Below are 17,662 nucleotides of genomic sequence, written 5' to 3' on the forward strand. Positions count from 1 at the left end.
TATGTTGTATTTATACTTCTGAATCTTATAAGGCACCCAGACTGGTGCCTCATACAGAGTAGACTCTCCTACTCCTTGGGGTCTTAGCTATATGTTTCCTCTGTTGGAATATTTCCCTAGATTTTCCGGCTAGCCAATGCCCACCCCTTTCCATGAAGACTCAGTTAAAACATCACCAACTTCTCTAGGAAGGTATTTCCCTACTTCCCCTGGACAGCCACCCCGTATGTGCCACTTCCAGGACACTTATGACACTCTACTTCATTTACACACACCTGACCCTCCAGGCAGACTATGCAAGGCAGACTATGCGCACACTAAGGCTGTTATCTCCGATTTCTAGCACAGTGCCAGACACAGACTGCCCAACAAATGTGTGCTGAATGCATGAATGAACAAATGAAGGAGTAATTGAAGTCCCAGCTTTACTAAAGATAAGCCTTTTCAATCAGTCCCTTTATAAGCACAAAATGGAAAGTAGAGAAAATTCTGGAAAGGCAAGCTAGAAAAATGTAGCATCCGGACTGTGTGGATTCACTACAAGCTCGAGTAGTGTGAATGCTCAGTGTATCAAAACCGTTTCTTCTAAAATACACAATAAAATATTACTAAAAAGGCAAGACAGCTTCTTTCTATTCATGCCACTGTCGCTGTTTATGCCACTATTACACAGGTCATGGAAAAGATACAGTTAAAAAAAAAGGCTAAAAATATATTAAAGAACTCTTCCCTCGAAGTGCAGTAAACACACAGACTTCAAGTGAACTGCAGCTTCGTCCTAATCATCCTAGTTCCCGAGGACAGAATTTGGACAGGCGAGAGAATTTCCGTGACTTCTTGATGACAAGCTGAGGTGCATCAAAAACAACTCAAACTTCCTGGTAGTCACACAGCCCAACTGAAGCTGAGAATAATGCTTGGAAAAGGTTGACTTTGTGTCATCATTTTTCTCAGAGAAACCAATTTGTAAAATAAAGGTATTTTAATTTTTGTAACCTTATACATTTTTCTTACAAATAAATTTACTTATATAAAAATACCCATCTCAGAACATCTCAATTTTAAAGATCACTACACATCAGGATACAAAAATTAATGAAATTTATTGTCTATGTCAGTTGGTTACTCAAAAAATTTGGTTTTATATTTAATTTCAGTACTTCTTTTGGCATAATTGCAGTATTTTCTAAACTGATAATATAATGATATCCTCAAGTTTTAAGTCACATTCCAGAAAATCTTAGTAAATTGGTCCCTGTTTGTTTTAAACTGATCTTAATACCAAAATTTCTATATAACATACTAAGAGACATTTATGACTCTCTTTAGAAACATAAACCTTCTCCAAAGCAAGTCTATAAATTACACTGCTCGTGAGACGCTAATGAATGCACAGTATCGTTTTAAGTGTCTTATGGGTTGAGGTCAAATTAACTCTGCGACCTAGAATGGAAAAAGTCCACAATCGCAAGGTGTCTGGTATCAGTTAAGTCCTATCACCCTCTCCACATTTCTTCACCCAAAACTCTCATCCCTACATGGTTCCCTTAACGCACACACAAACACACATCCCACGCCCCCTGCTCAAGAAGATTACTTTCGGCTGCAGTTGCCTGATCAGCTTCAGTCTGTTCATTTTCTGCACTGGAAAGATCAGATCCATTTTCAGGCTCTGTGTCATCCTGAAGGCTTTTATCCACATCATTTGTATGGGGGTCAAGGTCCCCTTCATGTTCTTGGGATATGTGATCAACAGTCTGAGGTGGCAGGTATCTGAGCTGAGGTGATTCAGGCTCATGATGGCTTCCTGGAGATTGCAGCAGCATGTGCTGCTGCCGATGCCTTTCTTTTTCCATTTGTTTGGCTTCCTGCAACTGAAAAGAAACGATCATTTCCAGTATTAGTAAAATAAAGTGTTTAAAATTTGGAGTTATAATGTCAGATCTAACCATAAATCCTTTGAATAAAAGGTACCACCTTGTTTCTAGGTTTGGAAATTATAGTTCACCAGAAACAAAAGAACATAAAAATAATTAAAAACACACACAAAAAAAACAAGTAACAGTGGTACTTTTTAGTGGTATTGGTGAACAAGAAAAGAGATGGAAGACTTTCACTATATACCCTTTTCATTCTTTTTCGTGTGTGAAAGATGTAAATGTATTACCTAAACAAAAAATTAAAATAATTTTTTAAAAGCCTCAGTAATAACTAGATTGTTGCCAACAATGGATTTACCCAAAATCATATAAAAATTCCACTAAGTTTGAAAAAAGAACAAAACAAACCACTGTATAAAAGTGGATGGGGGGGCTGATAGACAGATATAAACATATAAAAAAAAATATATATATATATATATACCCACCCAATATATATAGATATACATATTTCCTGGGTAGAACAAATGATTAAGTGCTCGACTACTAGCCAGAAGTTTGGAGGTTCGAACTCACCCAGAGGTGCTTTGGAACACAGACCTGGGGATCTGCTTCCAAAAGGTCACAGCCTTGAAAACCCTATGCAGTTCTACTCTGCACACGAGGTCACCATGAGTCAGAAGCGACTTGACAGCAACTAACATATATGGCTGTGTATTTTCATACATATATATAACACACATATGTATGTGTATATATTCATTTTTGCTAATATTGAAGTCTAGAAAGATACACAGGAAACTAGTAATAACAGTTACCCATGGGGGGAAAAAATTTTTTTTTTTTTTTATGGAAGGTGGGTACCATAGTTGTTAAGAGCTAACCAAAAGATCGACAGTTTGAATCTACCAGGTGCTCCTTGGAAACCCTATGGGGCAGTTCTACCCTGCGCTATATAGCTGCTATGAGTCGGAATTGACTTGACGGCAATGGGTTCAGTTTGGTTTATGGAGGGTGGGGAGCCCTGGTGATGCAGTGGTTAAGTGATATGTCTGGTAACCAAAGGGCTGGTAGTTCAAATCCACCAGCTCCTCCCTGGAAACCCCACAGGACAGTACTACTCTGTCCTACAGGGTCGCTATGCGTCCGAATCGACTCGATGGCAATGGGTTTTTTTAATTTATGGGAGGGGCTGGAAATGATCAAATGTGAGACAAGAGTAGGAAGGAGACTTTTCAACATATATTCTCTGTAACTTGTTCTTACATTATCTAGTTAAACGTATCTTTTAACTACAAAATAATAAAATTACATATAATAAATAAAATTGTAACACAGGCTTAAATGCCTCTACCTAATCGGCCACATAATTAGTATGAAAAAACTATATCTACAAATGTTCCAATTTTATTTTAGAAGACGTATTATTACTATATATAATATTTATAAAACTGGCTCACTTATAAGATGCTAAAATGGTAACAATCAGGATCACAGGGTTTCTTTTTTTTAGAACTGTATTGCTTTCATATACGTCTCTTTGATTCTCATGACTTGATGAGAATGACAGTTTTGATGGAGAAACAAATCACCAAATTCATATGGAAGGCAAAGACGCCCCGGATAACTAAAGCATTAGTGGAAAAGAAGAACAAAGTGGCAGGTCTCACTCTACCTGATTTCAGAAGCTAGTATACCGCCACCACAGTAGTCAAAACAGCCTGGTACTGGTGCAACACATAAATAGACCAATGGAACAGAACTGAGAATCCAGACATAAATCCATCCACATATGAGCAGCTAATATTTGACAAAGGCCCAAAGTCTGCTAAATGGGGAAAAGATAGTCTGTTTAACAAATGGTGCTGGAATAACTGGATATTCATCTGCAAAAGAATGGAACGAGACCCAAACCTCACACCATGCACAAAAACTAACTCAAAATGGATCAAAAGCCTAAATATAAAATCTAAAACGACAGATTGTGGAACAAAAAATAGGGACAATGCTAGGAGCTCTAATAAACGGCATAAAGAGTATACAAAACATTACTAACAATGCAGAAGAGAAACTAGATAACTGGGAGCTCCTAAAAATCCAACACCTACGCCCATCCAAGCCTTCACCAAAAGAGTAAAATGATTACCTGCAGACTGGGAAAAAGGTTTTAGCTATGACATCTCCGATCAGTGTCTGATCTCTAAAATCTACATGATATAGCAAAAACTCAGCTACAAAAAGACACATAACCCAATTAAAAAATGAGCAAAGGATATGAACATGCACTTCACTAAAGAAGACACTCAGGTAGCTAACAGATACATGAGGAAATGTTCACGATCATTAGCCATTAGAGAAATGCAAATCAAAACTACAATGAGATTCCGTCTCACTCCAACAAGGCTGGCATTCATCCAAAAAACACAAAATAATAAATGTTGGAGAGACTGGAACACTTATACACTGCTGGTGGGAACGTAAAATCGTACAACCACTTTGGAAATCGATTTGGCGCTTCCTTATAAAACCAGAAATAGAACTACCATACGATCCAGCAATCCCACTCCTTGGAATATATCCTAGAGAATTTAAGAGCCTTCACACGAACAGATATATGCACACCCGTGATCACTGCAGCATGGTTTACAATAGCAAAAAGACAGACGCAACCGAGGTGCCCATCCACTGAAGAATGGATAAATAAATTATAGTATATTCACACAATGGAATACTATGCATCAATAAAGAACAATGTTGAATCTGTGAAAAATTTCATACCTTGGAGGAGTCTGGAAGACATAATGCTGAGTGAAATCAGTCAGTTGTAAAAGGACAAATATTGTATAAGACCACTATTAAAAGTACTGGAGAAACAGTTTAAACAGAGAAGAAAATATTCTTTGATGGTTACAAGAGGGGGGAGGGAGGGAGGGAGGAAGGGGTTTTCACTAATTAGATAGAACATAAGAATTATTTTAGGTGAAGGGAAAGCACACAATACAGAAGAGGTCAGCACAACTGGACTAAACTAAAAACAAAGAAATTTCCCGGATAAACTGAACACTTCGAAGGCTGGCATAGCAGGGGTGGGGGTTTGGGAACCATGGTTTCAGGGGACATCTAAGTCAATTGGCATAATAAAATCTATTAAGAAAACATTCTGCATCCCACTTTGAAGAGTGGCTTCTGGGGTATTCAATGCTAGCATGCGGCCATCTAAGATGCATCAATGGCTCTCAACCCACCTGGTGCAAAGGAGAACGAAGAACACCAAAGACACAAGGTAATTATAAGCCCAAGGGACAGAAAGGACCACATAAACCAGAGACTACATCAGCCTGAGATCAGAAGAACTAGATGGTGCCTGGCTATAACTGATGACTGCCCTGACAGGGAACACTACAGAGAGCCCCTGAGGGAGCAGGAGAGCAGGGGGATGCAGACCCTAAATTCTTGTAAAAAGACCAGATTTAATGGTCTGACTGAGCCTAGAAAGACCCCAGAGGTCATGGTTCCCAGACCTTCTGTTAGCCCAAGACAGGAACCATTTCCAAAGCCAACTCTTCAGACAGGGATTGGACTGGACTATGGGAGAGAAAATGGATACTGGTGAAGAATGAGCTTCTTGGATCAAGTAGACACGTGAGACCATGTGGGCACCTCCTGTCTGGAGGGGAGATCAGAGAGCAGAGGGGGTCTGAAGCTGGCTGAATGGACACGAAAATAGAGTGGAGGGAAGGAGTGTATGGTCTTATTAGGTGGAGAGCAATTAGGAGTATATACCAAGTTGTATACAAATTTTTGTGTGAGAGACTGACTTGATTTGTAAACTTTCACTTAAAGTGCAATAAAAATTAAAAAAAAAAAAAGAATAACTCTTCCCGAATTAATTTTCACAAAGATAAACATTTTGCAGTATCAAATATGGATATTTAATATTCCCCAGTAATATTCCATAATGTAGAACAAATTGTGTGGATTTATAAAATAAATGTGAGTAAGAAGATTTTAATGCCTGAAAAGTAGGAAGAGCCTTATGGTCCACAGCGTCCAAATTCCTCATTTTACAGATAAGGAAACTGATGGGCTCGATGTGCACGGCTGGAATCAGAATATTCATGGAAACATCAATTTCCAAACCAACAGTGAGGAGTCAGATCCCACCCTGGGCCTGATTCCAACCACTGGGCACCTCGGGGCAAGCACGTGCTGTGAAACCGCAGACGAAGCCTGGGGTCCAGCTCTAGGTGCTCCCTCACTTCCTCCGGAGGTGCAGAAATGCTCGGGACAGCCTCGAAAAATACCGGAAATGTTACTCTGTGAAATAAACCTTTAAACATTTTTCATATACCTTTGTACTTTCTAGAGTAGGATTTTTCAACCTTAGCACTAATGACACTTTGGATAAGATAATTCTTGGGGAGTCAGAAGAGAGAGACTGTCCTGTACACTGCACAACACTCAAACAGCATCCCTAGCCTCTAGCTGCCCTATGTCAGTGACAGCCCACCAGCCACGACAATCAAAAATATCTCAGATCTGCATCTAATTGAGAACCACTGTTCTAGAGGAAGAAATTAGCTTTTTTCCCCACTGAATTAATTTTAGGACTGAAACTTTCTATAATAAAAGTCTGGCAAGATTTGTTTTGTTGTTTTGTTTTGTTTTGATGGGTTAAGGTTACGAGCAGTATATAGAAGTGAATTAGACTTCTAGCTTGGAAGATTTTACCAAATATTGATGTTAAGTCAGTCTTTCCCCCTTTCCCATTTATCTATAATTATTCAAAGTACAGAACTAAATATCCTTCATGACATGAAACATGTTCCTACCTTTATCACAGTTCAGCTATATATTTATTTGTGTGATCATCTGTTTAAGGTTCCTATCCCCCCTTCTTCCCCACTGCTTGTAAGATCTTTAAGGGTAGTGACCAAGTGTGTTTTGTTCATCACTATGTGCCTGAGGCCTATCACAGTGCCAGGAGCATATGAAGAACTCAAGAAAAACTTGTTGAACATATAAAATGAGTAAAACTTGTATTTCTGTCATTAAAGATTAAAATGAAACTGTTTTCATCCGCTTCCTGAAATAAGCAGCAAAGTCACTATGGTTGCAAAATATTAGAAATAACCTAACACGAATACATAGGACAGTAACTGAATAGACTATGGTACACATTGCCTATAAGAAAAATGAAAAAGGAAGACCTCTAAGAAGTGATATGCAATGCTTACCATGACATAACGCTAAGTGAAAAATGCAAAAGAATACCAATGGTAAGCGTAGTAGCCAGCCTTTAAGATGGCCACCAATGATCTCTCTCTTGTATAGTCCCCAGCCACATTATACTAAGGGATAGTCTGTATGGCCACTTCTGATTATACATTATAAAAGATATTGCAGCTTCTGTCTTCTCACTCTCTCGGATCATCCATCCTAGGTAAAGCCAGCTGCTGTCTCATAAGGAGCCTTCTGAGACCCAACTGATAAAGAACTGCAGCCTCTGGTCAACAGCCAGTGAAGAACTCAGGTCTCTTTCCAACAGTCACACGGTGAGCTCAGAAGCGTATACCCTAGCCCAGTCAAGGCTTTAAATGATTGCAGTGCCAGCGAACATTGTAATTGCAACCTCATGAAAAACTCTGAGCCAGAACCACCCAGCTAAGACACTGCTGGATTCCAGGCACTCTAAAACTGTGAGAGAAAATAAACGTGTGTTGTTTTACGCAGCTAGGTTTTGGGAGTAATTTGTTACTTCGCAATAGGTAAGAAATACAGAAGGTGTAACCCTTCATGTGAGAAAGAAGGTGACACACGAAACTATACATATACCTGCTCATTTGTGCTAAAGAACTGCAGGAAGAATAAACAAAAACTAAAGACATAAGCTACATAAAAGGGGTGGAAAGAAGGGGGGAACAGAAATGGGATGGTAGAAATGAAGAGGGAGTGGCACTACTCTGAATATACCATCGCATAGCTCGGACTTTTAAATCAGAGTAATGTTTTACATACCCCCCGAAATAAAAAACAATTAAAACCAACCAGAATGTGGGGATGGGGATACCAAAATGGAAATCAGACAGTAACAAATGAACCTAACTGTATTAAGAATAACATAAGCCCAATTAAGAGTAAAGGAAAGAAAAGAACAAACCTAAGTAACTTTGGAAAATAGCATTTTCACTGGATAAATCTAAAGACAAAAATAACTGAACACAAATTCTCTAATATGCTTAGTATACTTAGTAAATTTGCTTCCAATACCAGTATGGGTTAGCACTCCTAAAAATAACTGTGAATACTAGACTTCAATAAATAATGTATCACAGAAATGAACACATGGATTTTAATATGTACACAGAGATTAGGAGGGGTGTTAGTATATGAATATATACTTCCTGGCTCTATCTGCTGAGCACCTAGAAGAAAAACAGCCCAACAGAAATGAACACATCTAGCCACGTACATTTTGATTTCTAAACATCATTCTCCAATCAAAGGACCCAGGGCTCATTGGAGAACTGATGGACTCCAAGGCTGGATCAGGAAAAATTCAAGATGAGCTTGGAACATCTTGAGGTTTTAGAAAGTTAAGTAGATGTCCAAAAAAGCATGGGAATATACAAGGTTAAAGCTGGAATAATTTGTACTGGGCAAATCTGCTGCAAAGTGTTACAAAGCCAAGATTTCACTTTAAAAACTAAGGTGCACCTGACCCAAGCCATGGTGTTTTCAATTGCCTCGTATGCATGAGAAGGCAGGGGAATTAATAAGGAAGACCAAAGAAGAATCGACACCTTTGAATTATGGTGCCGGTGAAGAATAATGAATATATCATGGACTGCCAAAAGAACAAAAAAATCTGTCTTGGAAGAAGTACAGCCAGAATGAGCCTTAGAAGCAAGAATAGCAAGACTTCGTCTCACATATTTTGGATGTGTTATTAGCAGGGATCAATCCCTGGAGAAGGAAATGATGCTTGGTAAAGTAGAGGGTGAGTGAAAAAGAGGAAGACCCTCAAACATGGATTGAGGAGGTGGAGCCAAGATGGCGGAATAGACAGACATTTCTGTCCAGCCCTCTTTACAACAAAGACCTGAAAAAACAAGTGAAACGAGTATATACGAGACAACCTGGGAGCCCTGAGCATCAAAGGCAACCTTAGGCAATGAACTGAGGGGCAGGGGGAGGAAGAGGCTGTTCAGAAGCGGAGAGGAGATACCAGACCTGAATCGTGGGTAGCCCTCAGGCACCATTCCTGGAGTGGTGGCAGTGGCGGCGGCAGGCTGGCACTAGCATTCAGCCGCAGTTTCCTCAGGGAGAAGCAGCCAGCCACACAGCGGGCACACACCTCCGGAAGCTGAGAATGGCGCTCTTGGCAAAAGCTAAGTAGTTGCGTATATTTTACCGCTCCCCCCACCCGCCGGCTTCAGCGGCTGAATCCCTGGGCCTGAGATAGACCCTGGTGAGCACCTAGAGCCATCATCCCGGACTTGGGGAAGGCAAAAATTTGCAACTGGGGAGAAAAGATAATTTGCGAGCTCCATTAACTGGGGGACTTCAGGACAGAAGTGGCTCCTGTCCAGGCATAACCTGTCCAGGGACCTTGAGCACCTTTCCCTTCTGCATGGACCTGTGTGGGCCTATTTCGGGAGAATAGGCCCTTGTTGGCAAACACCGACCATTTCAGCTGTGCAGTGGAGAGGTGGGTGTTTGACGTTTGACATTGCTTTGCATTTAAACAAGGTCCTCACCTACCCACATCAGGGACCTAGGGACTGGAAGCTCCACTCAGGTCACCCAGCCACCCGCGACAGGGACCCAAAGTTAACTGGTACCTCCCAGTCCTTGCAACCAAAAACTTTGGGTGCCCATGGTCCCTCTGCAGAACCGACCCACCAGCACGCTCTAGGGAAGGGAGACACATTTTCCTCAGAGACACTTGGGGGTCAGTTCTCAGACCCCTGCCTTGTTCAGAGCATGACCCCCTACTGCAATCAGATACCGGTATATATGCCAATCACCCCTGCCCCTCTAAGACTTTAGGACAGAATGTGTATCACACACTTGGTACCAGCTACATGGAAACCTGAGCTGAATTCATACAAGAAAACTGAAGAGACTCTTAGACTGATATACCTGATAACAGCTCTAGCCAGCTGTTATCACCAGAGCTCCAAAGGCAAAAATAATCAAGCTAGCTCACTCAAGCAACCCAAAGGGGTATAACAAAACAAAACAGAGCAAGCAGCTATGACACAGTAAGCAAGCATAAACTAATACAATCACTTATGGATGGCTCGGAGACAACAGTCAGTATCAAGTCACATAAAGAAATAGACCATGATCACCTCAACAGGCTCTCAAAACAAAGAATCCAGGAATCTTTTAGATGAAAGTGCATTCCTGGAATTACCAGATGCAGAATACAGAAGTTTAATATACAGAACCCTTCAAGACATCAGGAAGGAAATGAGGCAATACGCAGAGCAAGCCAAGGAATATACAGATAAAACAACTGCTGAATTTAGAAAGATTATTCAGGAACATAATGAAAAGTTTAATAAGCTGGAAAAATCCATAGACAAACAGCAATCAGAAATTCAGAACATTAACAATAAAATTACAGAATTAGATAACTCAATAGAAAGTCAGAGGAGCAGAATTGAGCAAGTAGAAGCTAGAATTTCTGAACTCAAAGATATATCACTTGGCACTAATATATATTTGAAGACAAATCAAAGAATTAAAAAAAAATGAAGAAACCTTAAGAATCATGTGGGACTCTATCAAGAGAAATAACCTACGAGTGACTGGAATACCAGAACAGGGAGGGATAACAGAAAACACAGAGAAAATTGTTGAAGATTTGTTGGCAGAAAACTTCCTTGATATTGTGAAAGATGAGAAGATATCTATCGAAGATGCTCATCGAACTCCACATAAGGTAGATCTTAAGAGAAAGTCACCAAGACATATTAAAATCAAGCTTGCCGAAACCAAAGATAAAGAGACAATTATAAGAGCAGCGAGGGATAAAAGAAAAGTCACCTACAAAGGAGGGCCAATAAGAATAAGCTCGAACTACTCAGCAGAAACCATGCAGGTAAGAAGGCAATGGGATGACATATTTAAAAAAATTGAAGGAAAAAATTGTCTGCCAAGAATCATATATCCATCAAAACTGTCTCTTAAATATGAAGGTGAAATGAAGACATTTCCAGATAAACACAAGTTGAGGGAATTCGTAAAAACCAAACCAAAACTACAAAAAATACTAAAGGGAGTTCTTTGGTTAGAAAATCAGTAATATCAGGTGTCAACCCAAGACTAGAACACTGGGCAGAGCAAACAGAACTCAACCCAGACAGGGAAATCCAAAAAAAAAAAAAGCAAGATTAAAAAAAATTAAAAAGCCAAACACAAGGTAACGGCAATGTTATTATATAAAAGAAGACAACATTAAAATACATGGAGGGACAAAGAAATGTAATCATACACCTTCCATATGGAGAAGAAGATACGGCGATACAAAAAAATAAAAGTTAGTTTTAAATTTAGAAAAATAGGGGTAAATAAGGTAACCAAAAGGAGACAAACTATCCTACTCATCAAAATAAAATACAAGGGAAAAATACAGACTCAGCAGAAACAAAATCAACAACAATGAATATGAGCAAAGGACAATATATAAAGAAAATCTACTCAGCACATAAAATCAAGTGGGAAAAAGAAACTGTCAACACACAAAAAAAGACATCAAAATGATAGCACCAAATTCATACCTATCCATAATTACCCTAAATGTAAATGGACTAAATGCACCAATAAACAGAGAGTGGCAGAATGGATTAAAAAACAAGATTCGTCTGTATGCTGCCTATAAGAGACATACCTTAGACTTAGAGACACAAACAAACTAAAACTCAAAGGATGAAAAAAGTAAATCAGGCAAACAACAATCAAAAAGAGCAGGAGTGGCAATATTAATTTCTGACAAAATAGACTTTAAAGTTAAATCCAACAAAAAGGATAAGGAAGGACACTATATAATGATTAATGGCACAATACACAAAGAAGATATAACCATATTAAATATTTATGCACCCAATGACAGGGCTGCAACATGCATAAAACAAACTCTCATCGGCACTGGAAAGTGAGATAGACAGCTCCACAATAATAGTACGAGACTTCAACACACCACTTTCGGTGAAGGACAGGACATCCAGAAAGAAGCTCAATAAAGACACAGAAGATCTAAATGCCACAATCAACTAACTTGACCTAGTAGACATATACAGAACACTTCACCCAACAGCAATCAAGTATCCTTTCTTTTCTAGAGCACATGGAACATTCTCTAGAATAGACCACATATTAGGTCATAAAGCACACCTTAGCAGAATCCAAAACAATGAAATATTACAAAGCATCTTCTCTGACCATAAGGCCATAAAAGTGGAAATCAATACAGGAAAAGAAATCAAACACTTGGAAACTGAACAATACCCTGGTCAAAAAAGACTGGATTATAGAAGACATTAAGGATGGAATAAAGAAATTCAGAGAATCCAATGAGAATGAAGACACTTCCTATCAGAACCTTTGGGACACAGCAAAAGCGGTGTTCAGAGGCCAATTTATATCAATAAATATACACATCCAAAAAGAAAAAAAGGGCCAAAATCAAAGAATTATCTCTAGAACCTGAACAAATAGAAAGAGAACAACAAAAGAAACCCACAGGCACCAGAAGAAAACAAATAATAAAAATTAGAGCTGTACTAAGTGAAATAGAAAACAGAAAAACAATTGAAAGAATTAACAAGACCAAAATCTGCTTTTTGGAAAAAAATCAACAAATTTGATAAACCACTGGCCAAATGGACAAAAGAAAAACAGAAGAAGCAAATAACCCGAATAAGAAATGAGATGAGCGATATTACAACAGACCCAAATGAAATTAAAAGAATCCTATCAGATTACTATGAAAAACTATACTCAAATTTGAAAACCTAGAAGAAATGGATGAATTCCTAGAAACATACTACCTACCTAAACTAACACAAACAGAGGTAGAACAACTAAATAGACCCATAACAAAAGAAGAGATTGAAAAGGTAATCAAAAAAATCCCAACAAAAAAAAGCCTTGGTCCACAGGGCTTCACCGCAGAGCTCTACCAAACTTTCACAGAAGAGTTAACACCACTAATACTAAAGGTATTTCAGAGCATAGAAAGGGACGGAATACTACCAAACTCATTCTATGAAGCCACCATATCCCTGATACCAAAACCAGGTAAAGACACCACAAGAAAATTATAGACCTATATCTCTCATGAATGTAGATGCAAAAATCCTCAACAAAATTCTAGCCGATAGAATTCAACAACATATCAAAAAAAATAGTTCACCATGACCAAGTGAGACTCATACCAGGTATGCCGGGTTGGTTCAACATTAGAAAACCAATTAATGTAATTACCACATAAATAAAACAAAAGACAAGAATCACATAATTTTATGAATTGATGCAGAAAAGGCATTTGACAAAGTTCAACACCAATTCATGATAAAAACTCTCAGCAAAATAAGAAGAGAAGGAAAATTCCTCAACATAATAAAGGGCATGTATACAAAGCCAACAGCCAACATCATCCTAAATGGAGAGAGCCTGAAAACATTCCCATTGAGATTGGGAACCAGACAAGGATGCCCTTTATCACCACTCTCGTTCAACATTGTGCTGGAAGTCCTAGCCAGAGCAATTAGGCTAGATAAAGAAATAAAGGGCATCCAGATTGGCAAGGAAGAAGTAAAAGTATCTCTATTTGCAGATGACATGATCTTATACACAGAAAACCCTAAGGAATCCTCCAGAAAACTACTGAAACTAATAGAAGAGTTCAGCAGAGTACTGGGATACAAGATAAACATACAAAAATCAGTTGGATTCCTCTACACCAACAAAAAGAACATGGAAGGGTAAATTACCAAATCAATGCCATTTACAGTAGCCCCCAAGAAGATAAAATACTTAGGAATAAATCTTACCAGAGATGTAAAAGACTTATACAAAGAAAACTACGGTACACTTCTGCAAGAAACCAAGAGAGACTTACATAAGTGGAAGAACATACCTTGCTCGTGGATAGGAAGACTTAACATTATAAAAATGTCTATTCTACCAAAAGCGATCTATACATTTAATGCAATTCCGATCCAAGTCCCAAGGACACTCATTAATGAGATGGAGGAACAAATCACCAACTTCATATGGAAGGGAAAGAGGCCCCGGATAAATAAGGCATTACTGAAAAAGAAGAACAAAGTGGGAGGCCTTACTTTACCTGATTTTAGAACCTATTATACTGCCACAGTAGTCAAAACAGCCTGGTACTAGTACAACAACAGATACATGGACCAATGGAACAGAATTAAGAATCCAGACATAAATCCATCCACATATGAGCAGCTGACATTTGGCAAAGGCCCCAAAACCGTTAAATGTGGAATAGATGGTCTTTTTAACAAATGGTGCTGGCATAACTGGATATCCATCTGCAAAAAAATGAAACAAGACCCATACCTCACACCATGCACAAAAACTAACTCAAAATGGATCAAAGACCTAAACATAAAATCTAAAACAATAAAGATCATGGAAGAAAAAATAGGGACAACTTTAGGAGCCCTAATACATGGCATAAACAGTATACAAAACATTATTAATAATATAGAAGAAAAACTAGATAACTGGGAGTTCCTAAAAATCAAACACCTATGCTCATCCAAAGACTTCACCGAAGAGTACAAAGACTACCTACAGTCTGGGAAAACGTTTTTAGCTATGACATTTCTGATCAGCGCCTGATCTCTAAAATCTACACGATACTGCAAAAACTCAACTGCAAAAAGACAAATAACCCAATTAAACAACGGGCAAAAGATATGAATAGACATTTCACTAAAGAAGACATTCAGGTAGCTAACAAATATATGAGGAAATGTTCATGATCATTAGCTATTAGAGAAATGCAGATCAAATACAATGAGATTTCATCTCACTCCAATGAAAAAGGCTGGCTTTAATTCAAAAAACACAAAATAATAAATGTTGGAGAGGCTGTGGAGAGACTGGAACAGTTATACACTGCTAGTGGAAATGTAAAATGGTACAACCACTTTGAAAATCGATTTAGTGCTTCCTTAAAAAGCTAGAAATAAAACCACCATACGATCCAGCAATTCCACTCCTTGGAATATATCCTAGAGAAATAAGAGCCTTTACACAAACAGATATATGCACACCCATGTTTACTGCAGCACTGTTTACAATAGCAAAAAGATGGAAGCAACCAAGGTGCCCATCAACGGATGAATGGATAAATTATGGTATATTCACACAATGGAATACTACGCATCGATAAAGAACAGTGACGAATCTGTGAAACAATTCATAACATGGAGGAACCTGGAAGGCATTATGCTGAGTGAAATTAAACCCCAACCCAGTGAAATTAGTCAGCTGCAAAAGGACAAATATTGTATAAGACCACTATTATAAGAACCTGAGAAACAGTTTAAACTGAGAAGAAAACATTCTTTTGTGGTTATGAGAGGGGGTAGGGAGGGAGGTGGGAGCGGGGTATTCACTAATTAGGTAGTAGATGTGAACTACTTTAGGTGAAGGTAAAGACAGTACACAATACAGGGGATGTCAGCACAACTGGACTAAACCAAAAGCAAAGAAGTTTCCTGAATAATCTGAATGCTTCGAAGGCCAGCGCAACAGGGACAGGGGTCTGGGGACCATGGTTTCAGGGGACATCTAAATCAATTGGTATAATAGAATCTATTAAGAAAACAATTCTGCATCCCACTTTGAAGAGTAGCATCTGGGGTCTTAAACGCCAGCAAGCAGCCATCTAAGATGCATCAATTGGTCTCAACCCACCTGGATCAAAGGAGAATGTAGAACACCAAGGACACAAGGCGATTACGAGCCCAAGAGACAGAAAGGGCCATGTGAACCAATGACGACATCATCCTGAGACCAGAAGAACTAGATGGTGCCTGGCTACAACCGATGACTGCCCTGACAGGGAAAACAACAGAGAACCCCTGAAGGAGCAAGAGAGCAGTGGGATGCAGACCCCAAATTCTCATAAGACCAGACTTAATGGTCTGACTGAGCCTAGAAGGACCCAGTGGTCATGGCCCCCAGGCCTTCTGTTGGCCTAGGACAGGAACCATTCCCGAAGCCAACTCTTCAGACATGGACTGGACTGGACAATGGGTTGGAGAGGGATGCTGGTGAGGAGTGAGCTTCCTGGATCAGGTAAACACTTGAGACTATGTTGGCATCTTCTGCCTGGAGGGGAGATGAGAGGGTGGAGGGGGTTAGAAGCTGACAAAATGGACAGAAAAAGAGGGAGTGGAGGGAGAGAGCGGGTCTCATTAGGGGGAGAGTAATTGGGAGTATGTAGCAAGGTGTATATGGGTTTTTGTGTGAGAGACTGACTTGATTTGTAAACTTTCACTTAAAGCACAATAAAAATTATTAAAAAAAAAAGATGGATTGACACAGTGGCTGCAACAATGGGCTCAAGCATAACTACGATCACGAGGATGGCGCAGGACCGGGTGGTATTTCGTTCTGTTGTACACAGGGTTGCTACGAGTCGGAATAGACTCAACAGCACCTAAGAACAACAATTGGAGCAACAAAATAATTAATGATAGCATTGGACTGTAACCCACAGAATAAAATAAATATGTACAGATCCATACTGATATAAATAATTGAATAAACATATAAATGGGAGAGAAGGGAGTTCAGTTAATATAGACGGATAGAAGGAAATAGAAAATCACAATTAGGCAAACACCATAGTTACAATTGTTGCCAGCAAGATCTCTCGACGGGTACTAAAATTAGTGTGTCCCCAAGACACAAGATATATTTGCATAGTCTCAAAGTATTGCCTCCAAAATATGTATTACCTACAAAAGGAAAAACAGTAAACTTACAGTGGAAAAGCCTGTACAGTGGACACCAAGTGCTGAACGTTAACATCACCAGTAATAAGACATGTCAACATCATGAACTTCTGATATCACGCACTGAAAAGTACATATTACTTCTGAGGTATTCTGCCCAAAAATGCGTAACTTAACGCTAATAATGAGAAAATAACAAAGCAAACTGAGGAACATTTTATAGAATAACTGATCAGTAATCTTCAAAAGTGTCAAGGTCTTAAAAAATGAGAAGACTGAGGAACTGTCACAGACTAGGAAGACTAAGAAGACGTAACTAAACGCACGTTAAATGAAATGCGGCATTCTCAATGACGCTGTCAACAGAAAAGGGCACTAGTGGGAAAATTGGTGAAATTCAAATAGGGTCTGTAGTTTAGTTAATTGTACTGTATCACTATTAATTCTCTGCTTTTGATATCTGCCCTATGATTATATAAGATGTTAGCACTGGCCTCCATTTAGGAAGCAGTGAGTTTTTGTTATGGTGATGGGAAATTTGGCAAACATTATATGTAATCGTTGCATATGGTTAATATAACTGACATCACTAAATTGTACACCTGAAAAATGGTGAATTGGCAAATGTTGTGTTACGTATATATATATATTTACAACAATAAAAAAATAAAGTAAAATAAAGACGTTAGTAGTAGAGGAAGTATGACAAAGGGTAATGGAGACCTCTAACCTCTCAGTAATATTTTTGCAACTTTTCTGTAAGTTTAA

At 38.8% G+C, this 17,662-nt stretch overlaps 1 protein-coding gene across 5 annotated transcripts in view; it reads right to left on the reverse strand.

The window, feature by feature from the left end:
* ARFGEF1 (ADP ribosylation factor guanine nucleotide exchange factor 1) overlaps positions 1-17,662 on the reverse strand; it is a 175,612-nt gene that overhangs the window by 99,816 nt on the left and 58,134 nt on the right. For all 5 annotated transcript variants that reach the window (XR_010317774.1, XM_064267778.1, XM_064267779.1 and 2 more), the window contains exon 6: positions 1,598-1,874. Coding sequence is in view for 4 of the 5 variants with exons in the window: in XM_064267778.1 (XP_064123848.1) it covers positions 1,598-1,874 (277 nt within the window). In the remaining variant the exon portion in view is untranslated. The remainder of the gene's footprint in view (positions 1-1,597; positions 1,875-17,662) is intronic.

Source organism: Loxodonta africana, chromosome 14 (assembly GCF_030014295.1).
Source record: "Loxodonta africana isolate mLoxAfr1 chromosome 14, mLoxAfr1.hap2, whole genome shotgun sequence".
In the NCBI taxonomy this organism is placed as follows: domain Eukaryota; kingdom Metazoa; phylum Chordata; class Mammalia; order Proboscidea; family Elephantidae; genus Loxodonta; species Loxodonta africana.